At 34.9% G+C, this 19,432-nt stretch overlaps 1 protein-coding gene and 2 long non-coding RNA genes across 4 annotated transcripts in view; 2 read left to right on the top strand and 1 right to left on the bottom strand.

The window, feature by feature from the left end:
• Positions 1-19,432, top strand: part of LOC124644845 (ras-specific guanine nucleotide-releasing factor RalGPS2) — a 32,284-nt gene that overhangs the window by 425 nt on the left and 12,427 nt on the right. Inside the window, exons 2-8 of the mRNA XM_047184453.1 lie at positions 122-198; positions 1,103-1,236; positions 2,795-3,071; positions 7,144-7,307; positions 7,718-7,860; positions 8,535-8,745; positions 11,670-11,879. Coding sequence (XP_047040409.1) covers positions 148-198; positions 1,103-1,236; positions 2,795-3,071; positions 7,144-7,307; positions 7,718-7,860; positions 8,535-8,745; positions 11,670-11,879 — 1,190 coding nt within the window. The 5' untranslated portion in view covers positions 122-147. The remainder of the gene's footprint in view (positions 1-121; positions 199-1,102; positions 1,237-2,794; positions 3,072-7,143; positions 7,308-7,717; positions 7,861-8,534; positions 8,746-11,669; positions 11,880-19,432) is intronic.
• Positions 2,704-4,087, bottom strand: LOC124644847. Its single transcript, XR_006986121.1, has 2 exons — positions 3,368-4,087; positions 2,704-2,998 (listed from the first exon to the last, which is right to left on the bottom strand). It is a non-coding gene; the product is annotated as an uncharacterized LOC124644847 (long non-coding RNA).
• On the top strand, positions 4,125-5,733 carry LOC124644846. Of its 2 annotated transcripts, XR_006986120.1 has the most exons (3): positions 4,130-5,074; positions 5,152-5,365; positions 5,483-5,733. It is a non-coding gene; the product is annotated as an uncharacterized LOC124644846 (long non-coding RNA). The 2 variants fall into 2 exon arrangements; XR_006986119.1 differs by having other exon boundaries at positions 4,125-5,365.

Here is a 19,432-nt window from a genome sequence, read left to right as displayed (position 1 = left end):
GACTCCATTGTCCGATAAGTACTACTACAGACTGCACAGTGTTTTTGTTGTGTGAATTTTATGGTGTTTTAATGATTTTGTGTTCATGTTCCATTTTTGTGATAAATACATTTTTTTACAGTAGGTATATGCTGTAGTAAGGCCAACATGCCCCGAGATATTTTAAGTGATAGTTTAGCAGTCTTGAGGATAGTTGAGGTATATACCATATTTCTAAAATTCTTTTTGCTTACTAACCATGTCTGCAAAATGCTTGTTTTGCAATGCTTTCCAATGATATTTTTATAAATAAATATATATCTATGGAAGATAAATTATATTGCATGACAACTTTGTGTTTTCTGTGTTATTCTGAAATTCTATGTATAGTTTATGCTTCTTTCAGTATTACACCTATGTGCTGGTAAAATTTTTGCATATTACTTGCTTATGTGTTTTGTAAAAACAGGGAACATTCAATCAATCAATCGTTTATTATTTCACTTTGTACATAATTTTACAATATTTTGCTTAATTCTAAAAAGTGCTGATGTAAGATTTCAAATTGATGTTAATTTTTTGGATCTGTTTATTATATTAACAGCTTGAGAAATAAACCATTCAAGGTTAACTTAGTCTGTCCACCATTGATTTGAACCTTCTATAAAAATATATGATTCAAGTAGCTATACCAAAAAATATGTACCATTGACATTGACCATAAACTGTCTGTTAGACATACAAACACTTATTTAAAGGCTTCTTTAAATAAGGAGATTCAAATAAATGTGTTCATTTCAAATCACTTTCGTCAGTTATATTTATTTGAATCAGATATCTGTATTATACCTTAACATGAAAGGCTCAAGTTCAAAGCTTTTTTTAATTGCTGCTGTTTGTGTATTAATATCCATTACCAAAGATCAGACAATCAAGCAGCCCAGGGTATTGAGTATGGTGTCTTACCGTATCATTAAAAAAAATGGACACAACTTAGTCCTAAAATAATGTTTAAATCATTATTATTGGGTTTTCTTTGCATTTTATTGCCTCGCTTCTATTAATAAGGAAGAAAGGCTTGTAAATAGTAATGATGCAACTAACACGTGAATTATAATTTCAGCATGAAGATGAAGAGAACTGGCCGCTTGAGAACAAGCCATCCTGCAAACAAAGTAATAAGAAATCATCTAACATTCCTCTAAACAGCCAGACAAGCTTAACTAAGGATGACTGTGCATGTTACTACAACTATGGGTAAGATATAGCCATGTAATCATAAATTGGACGTAGTTATGCAGAAACGTTCCAACCCACTGTACGCGTAAATGCTTATATCTCAAATTAAACTTGAATTTGAGATATAAGCATTTACGCGTTTCAGTTGTATTCTTTTTTATTCTAACTAGTAAAGGTACTAGAGGTTTTATTGTTGAATTATATTGAATTTAGATAACCATATGCTAAATTTTAGGCTGTTCAATCACAATAACTCGATTTCGGGTGACTTGTGGGTTGGATCGTTTCTGCATAACTACGTCCAATTGTTATTGAATATAGACTCCTAGATTGTTAAGACTTATTTCTTCAGGATGTTTATAAGTAGGAGACTTTGTTTGAACAAGTTATTATTACATACAATGCAAAAGGTCAGCCTGAGATAAAGTTAGCTATTATGTTTACAAGCTACATAAAGAGATTGCAATGAATTGAAATTTTATCCTTATTATATTGTAAGGTGCTGGACTATCAGCTATATTTTATTTTAGATTGAATGAATATTATGTACAACACTGGTTCTCAGCCTCAGCTGCATCCAGTTAAACTGGAAGCCAATACCAACATTGTTGGAAAAAGGCTTCACAGATAATGATGATTGAAAGAATATTGAATTTGCTTCGAAAAATTCGAATCTCAAACAATTCAATATTAAATCAAATGAAAGACAGCTGGAATGAGATGACAATCTATGTTTATACCAAATTGCATCTAAATCACCTTTATTCGATTTCGCATATAATGTATTTAACATGTAACTTTCTAATTTATTCTATTGTACACTGGTTTTAATCGTATTGAACAGTCCATCACAAACAAGTTTATTATAAACTGGTTTGAACTAGTTATCAACTGCAATAGTCTGAAACACATTACTATGTAAATAATAAAAGTGTGACTATAATTCAGGCAACACTTTTTTACACAAGTATATTTTATAGCTTAAAATTTGGCTCCTGTGTTTAAAAAACAAGTAGAGAAATGTAGCGTAGGCACTAGTGGCTTTATCAGTAAATGACAATGTTATGATTCAGAGTTATTTACGTACTAGCTACTTTCCTGTGGTTTCATCAAAGTCATGGGGAAACTTTTCCCGTGCTCGGACAAAATATAGCCTCTGTTACTCAGGAACAGTGCAGCTTCCCAGCAGTGAAAGAATCTTTGCAAATCGGTACAGTGGTCTTTTGTACAGGCACAAAAGTATTTATACTTACTTAGCTAGTACCTAACTAAAAACTAGTCCACTGACATAGTGTTATTATACATATTTAATTATTATAATGCTTACATACAATTTTTTTTCGATCTCAAGGTAGTTTTTATTTACATACAATCAATGTACACACTGTGTACTACACAGTTATGCAATAAATGAATCTTAATCTTTTATCTTTATCAGCAATTGTTCATTTATATGACAAACCCAGCAAATAATTAGAAATACCATTTTTATAAGATATTGAGTATTTTATTTTGGTACTTTAGATTTGAGCTATCATAAACATGCATATTGACTTCACAATGAATTCTTTTCCAGTCATGGCGAAAACGGGAATGGCAGACAACACGACCCAGTTTACCAGTACAAGACCAGTAGCCTCCCACCAGCGTCTTCTATCAACCAATCCTGGGACGAGATAGTGTGTTCAGCTCTCCGAATAACTCCTGAAGATATAGCAAACCAGCTGACTTTGCTTGACTTGCCTTGCTTCAAATCTATAAGGCCAGAGGAATTGACTACCTGTGGATGGAATAAGCTGAATAAGTTGACGGTGGCTCCTAATGTGGTGGCGTTTACCAAAAGATTTAATAGGGTCAGTATGAATACTTAAGTAGATAAGAGTAAATGTTGGTGTGTATGGTGAAGTGGTTATCGGAAGCTACGTTATCTCTGTGTGTGTATACTCTATCCTTTATTATAATATGACTAACTTTCCGTCGCGTTTTCGGCCTTTCGTAGGAATTACCTCCTGCGTCCGGATAAAAAGTATCTCCTTAGGTCCTCACTCCAATCGCCTATATTATCACTTTGAATCAGTTTATCCGTTTAAAAAATTCACTATCGCTAATATAAGCTCAGATGCTGCTGTCAGAAGTGAAGCATACTTACATGTTTAAAACTGACTGTTCCCCGCGGTCCCACAGTTCCATTTAAATTAGTTCAGTAGTTTTGGCGTCAAAACGCAGCAGACAGATGTTACTTTCGCATCTATACTACTAATATTATGAAACTGAAGAGTTTGTTTGCTTGAACGCGCTAACCTCAGAAACTATAGGTCCGATTTGAAAAAATCTTTCTCTGTTAGATAGCCCATTTATCGAGAAAGGCTAAAGGCTTGTTAGCCGAGTTCGTAAAAAAGTTCCAACGGGATGCGGGTGAAACCGCTGGCAGCAGCTTAGTTTATAACATTAGTAAGGATTAAAGAATGTTGGCAATAAAGTGGACTATTCTAGGATTGTAGGTAATTGATGATGACGACTTCCTGTGGTAAAAAGGAAATGATGTAATCCTTTTGTCTATTCTTAGACGGCTTCTGACTTGTTTTGTCACTTCTAGACTTTGTTATGATTACATGTGACAAAACATAACCCTCCCTGGTAGTCGGGTAAAAATGTACCAATTGAGTATGTTTAGTTTTTACTCGGTAATTGCCTACTGTTTATGTAGAAACAAATCTAAGTATGATTTTATAAACAAGGAAGTTTCTGATGTGAAGATTTATGGTAGTTTGTTAGTCTTTCACGCAAAAACTAATTAACGGATTATAATGAAAGTTTCTAGTAATGTAACTTTTACATAACAAGGATATTTTTTATACTATACGGAAGTATTGACCTCGGTACTCGACAAAAATCGTGGGTGGAAAGGACATTGCCACCCGTTGGGCCCCTTATTTGTGATAGAGTGTCAAGAATATTTTATTATTAAAAATCAAGTCCTAATTTTATAAAACTAACTATTTTTTTTCAGAATTTCTTGTACCCTAGCATTGAAAAACATAATTAATATTTATTTTATTGAATCTAAGCTAGTTCCGCCATTAAAACTTAACGTGAATGTTGCCAGGTAGACGACAGACTATCTCATTTAAATGAACGAGGTGATCGATTGAAAATATCGATATAATATATAGCATTTTTCTCTTATATCAAAATGTACAAGTATATATATTAAGTATGCACTCGTAAATAGTAAACAAGAAAAGAAGAAAGAAAAACTGTTTATAACTGTTGCATAAACAATAAAATATCAACACTAACAAAAGTCACCACTGAACTATATCTATAAAACGGTTACACCTAACACCATACATGGAATACAACAATAACACAATAATTAGTAAATGATATTATTTATAACAAATCGATTTAGAAAATCGATTAACAAAATATTTAACATGGTAACATCTACTCGGAACGCGAGTCTATCTGTCAAATCAATACGTCATTCAAATTGTTTTCGTGCCGGTTGTTATGCGTAGAGTTGAATTTATTCCTCCGTATTTGCTTCTGATAGTTACAATTTGCGTAAAAACTGTCGAGCTAATCGTTTTCGTGCCTCCAGTGGTTTTTTTTTAGATATTGGACTCTTTTCTTAATGATAAGTGAGCACATTGACTCGTGAGCATTGGACTCTTGTTTTTAGTGATATTGTTGTTTTACTCCGGAAAAATGTCTGCACCTGGTAGAAGTCGAGTAAACTACTCTTTGTCTCGCCAGTGTGTTAATTTCTCTTTACGTATAGGGCCTAATCTTCGTAGACGTTAAATTGAAGAAATAGATGAACCAATGCTTATCCTTCTAAACACCTACATTGGTAAGTTTGTTTTATTATGTTTGTGGATTTCACACGTCTCTAAACTACCTTACATTTTATTTTGTCATTTTTTCCAGATATCTTCTGATGATATCCTGTGTGTGAAATGTTTTGTATTATTACAAAACCAGACAGCATCTAACTCAAATCTGTCACTTGTATCCCCTGCTCGTGGACACCTAAACATATGCTACGCATGTGGCTTGTCAACAGCAAGTCGCAGAACTCATAGAGTCAGTCAAGATAGTTCCTCAAAGGAATGTTATACTAAGATGGACACCAGTACATCACGTAAGTGTTTATTCTTATTTATTTAAACTTAATGTATGAATGCATATGTATGTGTGTGTTGAACTAATTAAATATTAATGAATATCAAGTATCTAAATATAATATTTTTGTTATTAGGTGTTGCATTTGGAACGAGTTTGTGTTCCTTGTTGGGCGGCTGCATCAAGACAAGTCCGGAGGCAACCCGTTGCTGACAGTAGCCAACACACTGTGGAGTCTGCACCGGAGACTGGTATCATGGATGGAAACATAATTACAGATATGATGATTCCTGTACCACCACCACTGCCACCGCTTTAATGATATAAGCGCTCCAGCACAATTTCTAGACAACATATTCCTTGAAGAATAAATGTCTATTATTTTAATTGGTTGTGTTTTTTCTTATTAAACATCTGTATAGCATTTACTATATTTTAAACTCCTTTATAATTAAGCCCTTTCTAAAATAAACTACAACTAATCATAGATGGCACAGCGATCTTACTAAGTAGCAGGGCAGTGATTTTACTATGTCGCTTGCAGGAGATGCTGTCATATATGTCATACATACTCGTATATACTAGGTACCTACCAGTTTGCCAACAATCTTGGGGTCGGCTTTTAGTCTAACCGATGCAGCTGAATACAGTATTGCTCAAAGAGTGATTGCCCATCTGACCTCCATACCCGATACACTGGGTTATAACATGTTACCTCCTGGTAAGTGGTTGTCACACTTGCTGGATTCTAGCTACTCATAACAAGTATAAATAATGCACCCAGAATCAGCAGTTTAAATGTAAGTACTAGCAGCCACCCAGCTGAAGTTTGTAATGGATGGTCACCCAAGTGCAATCTGACCAAGTAGCTTAACTTAAGATATCTCCTTGTGGTTGTTGTAACGTAGCCACATGCTCCTCCAACCAATTTAGCCCTAAGTATATTTATTTCTACTGGTGCCAGCAAAACCTACTTCCGCTGACTGCAAGATAAACAGTTTAACATATTATTTAGCAAGAAAAGATGATATCTGATGTTTTTATTTCATTTGGGAATCAATATTAATACTAAAAATATTTTATTGTTTTAACGCAAATTGTTTTTGAAAAAATATTGTCTAATAACCTCAATTCTTCATCAGAAAAAAATCAATAATTCTCGGAAACTAGGGTAAAAAAATATAAATTGTTTTCAGGGTCTGAAAAGGTAATTGTCGTTCTTCAAAATAAAGTTAAAACCACCATGGCACGCAATTTTTTTCTGGGGGCCCAAATCTCCTAACAAAACGGGCATTCTCCTTTTGCCACGAATAGCGATCGCGTTCTAGGTCTTATCGTCGTCTAAATGATTTAATAATAATAAGAGCTTGTAGTTGGGAGTTATGTTACAGTACACAGAGCGGTATTCATTCCCTATCGGTGCGAGTACGACGAGTCGAGATAAAGTACAACAACTTCCTATACCATGACATTGAATAGAGATAATGATTTGCAGCTTTTGAATGAATGAAATAAATATTTTTTGTTTATTTATAAGAATACTAGCCGTTTTCCCGCGGTTTCACCCGCTCACCGTGGGAACTAGTGCCCGTACCTTGATAGAATTAACCTATTTTACTCGCAGAAAATGTAGCTTTCTAATGGTGAAATATTTTTAAAGTTATCGTCTTTATGATATTAATAATATACACAGGTTAACTTAATATCTGATAGATCTCAATCGTCAAAAAGATCTTCGTCATCGCCGCCCACTGGAAGGACCGAAATAATATAAATATTATTATTTTTTGTCCCCAGGTCAGTTTTTGGACAGTACAAGAAATATTAAATGGCCAGTCACCAAAAGCAAGAGCAGAAATTTTGGCACATTTTATCAAAGTTGGGAAGAAATTGCACGAATTGAATAATTTGCACTCTCTTTTTGCTGTTATTTCGGCGTTGCACAGCGCCAGTATTTATAGGTAAGGCATGTTTAAATACATAATTGAATATGGTTTCTTCTCTCCCTTTAACCCGACGGTTGACTGCTAGAGAATGCCTTGTGGCATAAAGTCCGCCAAAGTACCATTTTTGTACATAAAGTATAAATAAGTGCCTGTATTAAAAAAAAAAATACCCGGATAAAAATTTATCAATAGCTTCTAGTCAGTCAAAATCTGTCTTACTAAGAACATTTTAATGAAATCATGTTACTGCCGTTCCCAATATTTGTCAATTTCTTATCTCTATCTAGTAAGTCAATTTCCTACCTTTAAACAAAACAAAACATAGATAAACTATTGGGAACAGCAGTTATTCTTACAGAATGGAAACATACATTATAGATATGCATACTTAAAATAATAATGAAAGGAACGTTTACTTTTTTCAGGTTGACAAAAACATGGGCGTGCTTGTCCAAAAAGGATAAACAGCAGTTCGACAAACTTGCGGAACTCTTTGGTGAGAAGGACAACTGGACGGCCCTCAGAGAATATTTGAGATGCATCGCTTTGCCTTGTATACCTTATCTTGGTAAGTACAGTCAACTTCAGGTTAGTGGTAACAGTTTTATAGGCAAATCGTACTTATTACTATTGAGCAGTTACCACTGATGTGCAGTCTACCGTACATTATGGACTGTAAAAAGGATTATTGGGTTACTTATGTATTATTATTCATAGAATTAAAAAACAGTCTCAAAGATCAAATATTTAAAACTAGAGGTCTGTAGTTGAGGAACATGGACAACAACAATTCTAAATCCAGAAATCTCGTAGAATTATACCATGCACAGCAAAAAGCTTAACAAAAAGCTATTTATACAGATTTGAGTTGACCTGTGTAATGAGTTGAATATTGATGTGATAGGTAAAGCTGAGATAGATGGTAGTCACCTTACGGTTGCAACGCCTGTAATAAGGCATAGCAGATTTAGCCATGGTACAGAAGCAGACAATACTTAGTGCCTCCAATAGGGTAAATGTGTTACTTTTACTCTTTTATCACAACGATCATTGTTTATTTTCATCGAGTGCTTAGTCATTGCAAGTATGATACCTAATTGAATAATGTACTGAAAATACCTACTAAATGGGCTCGGTTTTTTCCCCAGTATGTATTTACGTTTGACTCACGGTCCACTCACCGAATTTGTAGCCCACTATGAAGCAATAATTTAAAGGTTACCCAATCTCTTTGTTCCACAGGTATATTTCTGACGGATCTTGTATACATAGACATAGCTCATCCCCCGGATTCGCCTCACCGGGTCGCCAAAATGGCCGTCGTATTGAAAGCCCTGGAAAAGTACCAGACATCAGAGTATGAAATCCCGCCCCTACCTTCTGTGGCTAATTACTTGAACAGCGTGCGTTATATTGAAGAGCTGCAGAAATTTCTGGAAGATGACCAGTATAAGTAAGTATATGTTAAACGTATTTACCGTCAGTTCCACAAAGCTCCATTAAAGTTAAAGCTTCATTAAATCTATTGCTGTCACTTTTTATCTTGTTGAAAAAGAAAGAGTCGGCAATAGAATTAAAAAAGCTTTAAGTTTTTAGTATTAATAAGGTTGTATTTATTTGTGATGCTGTGCTCGGCTGTGCAAATTGTATTAATAAGAAATATTTCCATGTTACTAAATATTGTAGCTCGATTATCACAAACTGTCGTTAGAAACCAAAATTTTAAGAGGAAACGCGGGCGAAGGGACTAGATAATTGAATGTTTAATTATGATAAAATTAAACATTGCCTGCTAATCAACCAGATAAATAAAAGTTCTGTATAAAAGTCCACCCGCATTTCCTCTTAACAGTAAAGTCCTATACATTTCTATTACTGTTACAACAAAACTTACTTATTACATGTCGACCAAAAAACTGGATGGGCTAGCTGTACAATGTGCAAAGCATTAGCGAAATGAATTTCCTTGCGTTATTTTCACTGATTCGTAAAATATCTGAAGCGATTTAGATTAAAGTTTCATCGAAGTCTGTTTAATATATAGGTATACTGGATTTCTCCCAGTTGACAGTTCTAGGCGTGTAAATACAATTACATATTGTCATCAAATCCATGTCGTGATTGTTAAATGCTATAGAGGTACATAATTTCTCAATGCGGCCAATGATTGATCTTAAGGTAGAATTAAACGAAAATAATATACCTTAACTAGCGATGAATGCATGACATCTGGAAACACGAAAGTACCATTCATCAATTTGTACCCATTTTTTAACATTTCTCAATAGTAATGAAACAGTCATATGAAAGCCATCGACGAACACTTTAAAGGTACGTTTTAAATGCTAGCTGCCGACAGCTGTCGTATCATATTCGGTGGGCATCTGCTGTTAGCAGCAAGGATTCGAGACTTACCTTAAACGCAGCAATATTGAAAAGGGCTCAATGTCCATACAAAAGTTCTTATGATCCTGAACTAATATAACAACAGTATGCTGAGCATTGCTTGTGACGTCACTAATCTGATGCTATGTAGTTCTTTCTACGTAATATGATTTATTTTTTGCTGCGAATTTGTTGTCATATTGCGGTACACATACATGGGGGTGATTCGGATACCCCATAGCATAGAGCTTCTAAATTTTTCTTTTGGACGCCTATGGATGGGCCACCCTGTATTATAATTGAAAGGAGACTATTCAATTACTTTAATCATACCATTAAATCTGGATGCGGAAAAACATTAATTCATAGCAGTTTTTATGTTAATATTTTGTGTCATGATTATATCCCTTAAATGAGGCTGTGCTGAATTCTATTTGTGAGGATTTATAAGGATTTATATTTATTGTTATAATATAGTTCTAGAATATAAGTTTCCAACGGGAGCGATACCGCCCTTTTGTGACCGTTGGAGCTTTTATGATGTTACCTATGCTTGCTATGCTTTTAGTATGTATGGCTACTGCAAAAGAAAAAAAAACTAAATCCATGGCATCATTTAATATTTCTATTGTCATATAAAATTTATGTCGAAAGTCGTGGTGGCCTAGTGAGCAAAGAACCAACCTCTCAAGCATGAGGGCACGGGTTCGATTCCAGGTTAGGCAAGTACCAATGCATCTTTTCTAAGTTTGTATGTACTTTCAAAGTATATCCTAGACACCAATGCCTGTGTTTCGGATGGCGCGTTAAACTGTAGGTCCCAGCTGTTATTGAACATCCTTGGCAGTCGTTACGGGTAGTCAGAAGCCATTAAATCTGACACCAGACTAACCAAGCGGTATTGGATTGTCCGGGTAACAAACTGGGTTGAGGAGGTCAGGCAGGGCAGACGCTCCTTGTAAAACTGGTACTCAGCTACATCCGGTTAAACTGGAAGCCGACCCCAACATAGTTGGAAAAAAAGGCTCTGAGGATGATGATATCGAACTTATGTTATATAACACTAGCCGTTTTCCCGCGGTTTCACCCGCGTCCCGTGGTAACTACTGCCCGTACCAGGATAAAATATAGCCTATGTTACTCGTGGATAATGTAGCTTTCGAATGGTGAAAGAATTTTTTAAAACGGTCCAGTAGTTTTTGAGCCTATTCATTAGAACCAAACAAACAAACAAACAAAGTTTTCCTCTTTATAATATTAGTATAGATGAAGTTTAGTTATGCATAAAAGTTTGTGTACCAGCTATAGTCCAGAGTCTAGATCTACAACATATATTTTCAAGACACCTGAAGCAAGCAAAAATGCTAACACCTTTTATACTCAAATAAAATTGCCTTTAAATATTGTTATTGTCTTTGGACCCACTATCGCGGGCAAGAGTTGATTCAGCGCCCTCTAGCGGGCAGTAGCGCCCCTGTCGAGTTTCCGCGAACTATGGTCTAGAAAAGGAATGGCAAACTTTTATTGACTAACGTACTTTTCTAAAAAAGCAATAAAATGTAAAATGTAACATATTGCCTCCCAGCAAATGGTCATCATAAAAAAAAAAACAAGAATAATTACTGGCCATTAACAAAAAATGCTACTATTAAATGCAGTCGCAGAAAGTAACAAGGAAACAACTATTAATGCGTAGTTCATAATTTCAATTACCTACAACAAATTAAATGCCAAATAATGGTGTACCCAAATTATTTCGCTGCGTGCCACCGCGCCCACGCGTTCCATTGGTTCGCCATACCTACATACTCGCCACTCTATTAGAATAGTATTAAACTAATTTATATATACATTTGCGCTCAGCCATTGTAAAACTTATAAGCATTAGCGAAACTAGTATTACTGCCATTGCAGGGGTTGTATTATTACATTGTTGTTATTGTTTTCTTTTTTTGTATAATTTAACAAATCTAACAGAATTTGAAATTGCAGGCTATCTCTAAAACTTGAGCCTCCATCTCCGGTGGGCAGTTGCGCTGGCTCCAAAGAGTCGGTCAAAGAAGTGATAGTTCCTGGAGGCTCGAGTACGGCCAACACATCGCCTTCACACAAGATCGGCTCCGGGTCCCTTCGTCTCCAAGGATCCTGTCACCAGGGAAAGTTCATACCAACACATCGGAAGTGCCGGTCCCTCGGCTCCAAGTACGTTATTATTTTTCTTCCACAATCATTTTGTGTCTAATACTTCATATTTCAAATTAACACTCATGCTACTTCGTAGACCTGTTTTAACTTTGATGTGCTGAAAAATTAATTTGTGTTTTTAATGGTTTTGTGGAATACGTCATATTCGGTATTGGTACTTGGTACAGCAATGTTTTGGTATTACGTTTAATGTGTAAAGCTTTTTGTGTTAAAATACTTGTAACAATATTGAAATATTACCACAGAAGCTTCCAGCTACCTCAAACTTGTCATGAATCTTAGAGTACAACTATCCTACGCAACACAGTAGGAACTTTGCATGGGCTCTATTACTTTTTTCATTCACGGAATGAAACCAAAATATGTGTCAAAAGTATATCTATACGTACATTTCATCCGTTATGATGGAATGATCCATTTATATGGGAATTCACGATTTTCATGAATTGCCATACGACGGTGATTTTCTATGCTAACACTAAAGAAAAGAATTGTCCAATAAGCACATGCAGGTCTGTAATACCCTAGACTGGCAAAATGTAACATATTGGTTAAGTCCATGACCTAAAAATGCTACGTATGACGACCTAGATGGCAAATTAATTAATTACGATCATACAAAGGAAACCATTTCTGGTTTCCTTTATGAATTCTGCTTTTAAGCAGCTTATTGACTCAATGTACGCAGTGCAGTGGATTCATTCCAGTATGCGGTTTTTAATCTGTGATCCCTGCTTTCGCGGTTGCAGACCACGATAAACATCCAGGATTGTACTTTGTTTCTTTCTAATTCAATTATAAGTATTTTTTTACTAGCTGTTTCTGTTTTACCTTCGTTCAAGGGAACTTCTTCGCGTACCAAGATTAAAGATAAATTATGTCGCCCGCGGATAGTGCACCTTCAAAAGAACTTTTGAAACAAGCAAAAAAGCATTTTTAAATGTTAACTTTACAATAAGTTTAAATATGCCTGCAGCTTTTCAATTTTGCATTACTAACTACAAAACTTTTCCATTAATTGCAACGCAGTCATTCAATTTATTTGCATATTCGGTCCTGATTTGTCAAATGTCTGTAAATGTAGTCGATGTTCTGAATAATTATTCTATACGTAGTCAAACCATTCGGCTAGTTCGTACATGGTGAATGTTTTATGTAGCCCCATCAAAAAGATATGGCTTGCCGTGAATCCATACCACCCTACCTATTTGTTGTCGAGAGAAAATTTGAGAAAAAGTGTCGAGAACTGCAATTATCAAAATATATTTTGTGCACACTTTTTGCTATATCTATATTAATATTATAAAGAGGAAAACTTTGTTATCCCGGTGCGGGCAGTAGTTCCCACGGGACGCGGGTGAAACCGCGGGAAATCGGCTAGATTTGCATAAAATAACAAGGTAAAGCAGTATTTTTTTGCTTTTTTAGGGTTCCGTACCCAAAGGGTAAAACGGGACCATATTGTTTTCACTCCTCTATCCGTCCGTCCGTTCGTCCGTCCGAAATTAATATTTTGGGATGCTCCCATACAACAAACGTGATTTTTTTGCTCATTTTCTAAATAACAATAATAAATAATGGTACGGTACCCTTTAAAACGTTGATAAAAAATAAAGTTACTACAGTGGGTTCGTTACTACGCATGATATTACTAATACTTCATATTATAAACAAACAATGTGATTCCATTACATTATGTATCTCTAATCGGATTCTGGTCGGCGCAATCAAATCAGATAATGGCTTTGACGGATTTATTGTCCGTCGACATATCATGACCTAGTATTGAAATAACAATTACATTAGCGGACTTGCAATTAGCGATTGTGTCCTAATCACTTAGCCGCTATTCAGCCGGTATCATAAACCCGTATTATACCGGTCTCTAGTGTATTGCAGGCATTTACTAAGAAATGTATATTATTTCTTAAATGCATAAAATTGCATTTGTAATTTAGGTTGCCAAGAAATACTCCTCTCCGTAAGTGAGACTCCGTCTAGCTTCTTGGTAGATCATCATTAAAGCTTCTGTAAATATCATCATCATGTCAGCCAATGATCTTCCACTGCTGAACGAAAGCCTCCGCAACTAATGCCAACCGTTCTTGTCATAAATAGGTGATTAACGGAGCCGCATTACGCTCCATTATTCTCGCGTACGGGACATTTAAATAATTCAGCTTCTGAAAGAATTCCTTTTAAACATTTACTAATATGATATTACTAAAAAAGGTACACATTTCACAGGCTACCCTATAGGTTTAAGCCCTAGACTCAACATTGCTAAAATGTACATTGAACGCGAAAATATGGAACGAAAATTCTGAAAAATACCACCTTCAAAAACATTGTCCTGGTAGTTGGTACTACCGTTTGCAGGAAAATACTCGTGTAAATAAAGTTTATTAATTGTCTGTCCATTGTTAGGCCTCCGAGGTTTGTTCAAACTGTTCTCGACCTACATCTACAATTCATCATACAATTTTTGCGCATTCGGTAGATCGTGAATAGCATTGAATGAGAGCGCATTGAAAAACAAAAGAGAAAACGCTGGCCTCAATTAAAACGGGGCTGGAGCAGGACGAAAAAAACCCGATGAAGTGAGAGTCAGACTCGCATACGAAGGGTTCCGTACAATTTACAATATTCCTCGCTGGTCTAGTAGTCTCGTATCGCGATTGCTGTTCTCGTGGTCTCAGGTTCGATTCACTCGTCGGGCAGATTCAGCTATGTGGGTTATAGGACCTTTCACAAAGCCCGGAGTCTGGATGTTGGTGATTGATATACCCGGGTCCCGGAGAGCACTTAAAAGTCTTCACTGCGCCTGATCTTTCTCCGTTCCTATCGATCCCATTGAACTATGAGAGTGCACCTGTGTTTGCGTAAATGCTTGTGCAATATAATATGTCCTGCGTAGCTGATCTCCTTAAATTAATACAGCCGCCGTGACTGACAATAGGCCTTGGCTTGGCTATCATTATTGTTTCGTACAAGCTATAACACAGACACAAGATCGCGTTTGCTGTATGGGAGCCGCTTATAATTTTAGGTATTATATACTAGTTCTTAATATGTGTTATTATAGTGGCAACAGAAATACATCGCCAGTAAAAATTCAAATTCATGATTTCATGATAAACGTGCTTGCCGGACAGCGAAATGTTAGTTTTCTCCTTTTGGTACGGTATCCTAAAAATCTTATATGAAAATACGTCAGTGCATTCGTACGAAGCTATGCATGTTCTATTCATATTGCTTTAAAAATACGAAATTCCTTTCACTGCGGATGGGGCTGTATTATAAAGAAAAGCTGAAATATAACATAATTTTTTGCCAATAAAGTGGCCATCCCTCGCTATGCAAAGCATTTTAAAATTTTCTTCTAAATTAAAACGTAAAACTTGAAAATAAATGCATTCAAATCTTATACGGAATTCTTGTATGAATAGGAACAAGACAGACAACACATATCCAAGTAATTATGTACTATCTATCTACGCCACTAGCCGATTACAGGACTTCGATTAGCGTTACAATTTTCGTAATACATATCGCCTGTCCAATATCATGCATATACACCGCGTACACGGTAGCTTCATACACGAATCCGCATCAAATCGAATCACACTCCAATCTAACGTTATCTAGAATGAAATTGCGACGTACATGAACGTTCGTGCAATTATATTCAACTTTAACATTTGAACGGCAATAATGTTGATGGCTGATTTATTTGCTATAACCTCTACACATCATTTCAAACTAATGAATTGCTTTTGAAACACCGTTGACCAAAGCTTTTAACATCACTCGAAAATGTTCAGTGAAAATCATTTTACAGTTTACTAGGTACTTGAATAAATAACCTGCTTGTTGTTTCATATTTATTGAAGGAAAATATTGCGTGTTTCTTTGGTCGACTGTTTGTTTAATTTGTATTTTAATGATGGCTTTTATTACAGTACCATACCGAAATATAATGTGTATTTTTATATAAATTAATTAATTTTTCAGTACGCAAAAAACATTTCGTTTTTGAATATTTATCATAATGCCGAGTGCGAGGCGAGTTAATGTTGTTAAAATTCGAAATCTTAATCCTCCTGTATGACCTATTTTGTACATTTTCACTCAGTAATTCAACATTTTCTGTAAATGTTAATACAACTTCAGGACTTCCGTGTTTATTTTATAGTTGAAGACCATTTGATTTTAGTCGAGTTGTGATTTCTAGAGGTAAATCTCAATGTCGCTCGCTCTCGGCAATCTGATTCTATTTCCTCCCTCATTTCCTACTCATCTTTGATTTAGAAATGTTTTCAAGAAACCCGGAACACACTGGCACAAAATTATTTAATGAAAAATTGATGTGGCGATCTGAAATAACCTTGAGACATAATCATGTTTTGTTTGGATTAAATTATAATTAATTATGTAAAGTGTATTTTTCCTCTTGCGATTGGGACCTAGGTTTCGTAGTGCGAGCTTGCCAAGAAATTTTCACAAGGTCAATTTTGGTATCGGGTGAGTCTTTTCCTAGTTATGGACACGAAGGCTTGCGTTGTAATGTTATGTAGACGACCAGTGTATATGATATGTATATTTTTAAAATGATTGTAGAAATAAAAAGTAATTTTAAAGCATGTTTTCATTTCGTACTATCTTGTGTTTGCCTGGCACAAAGGTCGAAATTTTAGGATGAAAAATAAGTACGTAGTGATCGCGGCTCGACGAACTTTGTAGCTTTCAAAAATGAAAAAGTTAAAATAGAAAATAGTCCCACTTGCTAGTTGTACGTCTATGGTCCGCGAACAATTAACAATCCAGAGACCAGAAGTCTGTCGAAAATGGGAATTAACAGATTTAAGAGTAAAAGATTACTAAACACAGTATTACTAAAAGTTCTCCACCACTCACGATAAACGAAGATGCGGTTATCAGGAGTTTGTTCCTTATATATCAGTTCGCAATGTTTGAAAACCTTGTTCTTTTACAAGTACTTTTTCAGATTTTTTTGCATCCTATGCAAACCATAAATAAGATGGATTGATAAAAAATATACTTCTCTGAGTAAGCTCGAAATAGCTGCCATTGCATTTCTGTTTGTGTGCGAAATTTAAGCAGCATGTTTTTTGTACAAATATTTGATTGAGCGACTCTTAAAATATGATGAATTTAAAACGCCAGAAATGTAATTACAGTTTTCAACGTACACATTTGCTTAAAATTAAAATCATATTCGTATTAATGCGGACATTTCACAAATTAATTATGAAGTATTTATTGAATTAAGAATGTTGACATTCAAAATATTTGGTGGAATAACGCGTACGCGCGATGAAAATCAATTTGCTTGGTAACGCTCACGGTCTATTTAATACTGCTAGGCATACGTATCAGATTATCTACGAGGAATTAGCTTACGGGAAGATCGAGTGCAATTTATGTGCCTCATCTATATTGGACCTGGGATACATGGAACCAGCTAGGTATCGGATGGCCGCGGCAGGACATAGATGCCTAGATTAATGCATTCCGACTATTCATCGTTACGACCTGCCTCTCATCGGCTGTACTAACTAACACAATTTGTCACCATGGAAACTGCTCTCAAATGTACACTGACTGAAATTCGATCTAGCACTATACCTAACCTAAGCAATATATTCTAAGCATTATTAAAATTATATTTTTCTAAGGCATTGTGGTTTGTGCATTGAGCTGATAATGTTATATTTGCATTAAATCTTAAACCTTTAAATTATAATTTTCTAAAATCTGGTGTTCGAATTTTTCAAGGAGTGATTGTTCCCAAATATGTTTTTAACCTCCAAAAAATATTTTTCAATTTGCACATCATGCATAAGCTCAATTGTTTATCAAGACTAGTGTTCTATGTCTTCAAGCATGAACGAGAACACTCCTTATGTTATTTTTTTACACAACATTTTGACGAAATGTCTGCTTGTATACTGGCCGATATGGAAGTTGAAATAAATACGAAATAGTCTACTATTATTTGTAATCAGTCCAGCTACTATGATCCCAAAGGAATTGCTAGTGATTCCGCTCCCCTAGGCTATTGTAAGCGTTTAGCTGTTAAGTAAGCATAATAACTACTATTTAGAAAAATATTTTACATTCGACTTGGTAATAGGGTATTTTAGTCTAGATGAGAAAAAAATTAAAAGTGTATTACAATGATTGTTTAGAGGAAAAGCAATCGGGAAATGTTAGTTTCACTTCGTAAGGTACATAAATATATTTTTTATTGCAGTTTAAAGTTTTTAGGTTTTTTTATCTGTCTTTGAACACTACGAAATGTCGCCGCCATGCTAATGACGTCATTACGGTAGTAAACAAAAGTGTATAACCTCTAAATATTATCCACATTTCCCAAAGTATTGATTCTTGAAGTAGTTAACCTATCATTAAAGAGTATATTTCATTAGATAGGTAATGTTAATACAGTTACTTACATCAAAGTGATCTTCACAAAAGTATAAACGAGATTTATCTGATAACAGTCCGGGATCTCGTCTCGCAACTTTTAACCACGTGTTTCTCATATTTATATCCACTGGTACTTGAATCCATAATTTGTCTGGTGTTTTTACACTAGTGTTCTCACATTCAGAAACAACACACCAACGATACGGAGCATAATTACTCATTATTAAAATTTTCAATACATATCAAAATATGTATTACTGACAGCTGTAGTTTGTTTACTAACGTAATGACGTCATGACCAAAAAACAATCATGGCGTCCGTTGTGTGCCGCGTTTTCGCGAAATACGCGCGAAATTTGAAATTATGATAAAACAATTAATTTATAATCGTACATAACGTGAGAAAAAAAAATATTTTTAATTTTTTATAGATATATTAAGACTAAAGAATTTATTTAAGATATATTTCAAAAATGCATGTAATACCCTATTTCGGTCTTTGTGTCTAAGCATTTTATTTAGAAGGCATCTTGGAAAATAATTGTCCTACTACATGGTTTGCCGAATGGATGAAATTTTACCTACGTGTAATCAAAGCATAACTCTATATGAATACCGGTCTCAGTTCATGGAAAAGAGAATTCGCTAAATCCACCACAAACTTCAAAGTGCCTTCTCTTTATAAAAAAGGTAGATAAATAACACTAGTTTACAAAATCAAACTTTTTGCCTGTTGCCGTGGATTTAATGGCTGGTAACATTCACTTATGTTTAGTTTTTATTAATTACACCCGCAAAAATTTTTTTGTAGCTCGACTTTACTTGTTATTGACTTTCTCTTTTCTGAACCTTTTTCAGTCGCTGAAGTACGTATTTTATTGTAATTATACAAATATGTGAAGTTTTTACAACACGAGTAGTTCAAGGAGGCGTTGTTTGAACAATCCAAACCATGTTTGTTACTTATGTGGAGAATATGTGTTTGAGAAGAGTAGAAATGTCATCAGAGACGCTTAAAAATACTTATTTTTTATATTTTGGAATGTTGTTAGATAAAAATGACAAATCTTGGGCTCCTGATTGTGTTTGTAAATCGT

This window comes from Helicoverpa zea, chromosome 31 (genome assembly GCF_022581195.2).
Source record: "Helicoverpa zea isolate HzStark_Cry1AcR chromosome 31, ilHelZeax1.1, whole genome shotgun sequence".
Lineage (NCBI taxonomy): Eukaryota > Metazoa > Arthropoda > Insecta > Lepidoptera > Noctuidae > Helicoverpa > Helicoverpa zea.
This window is presented reverse-complemented; position numbering and strand designations above follow the sequence as displayed.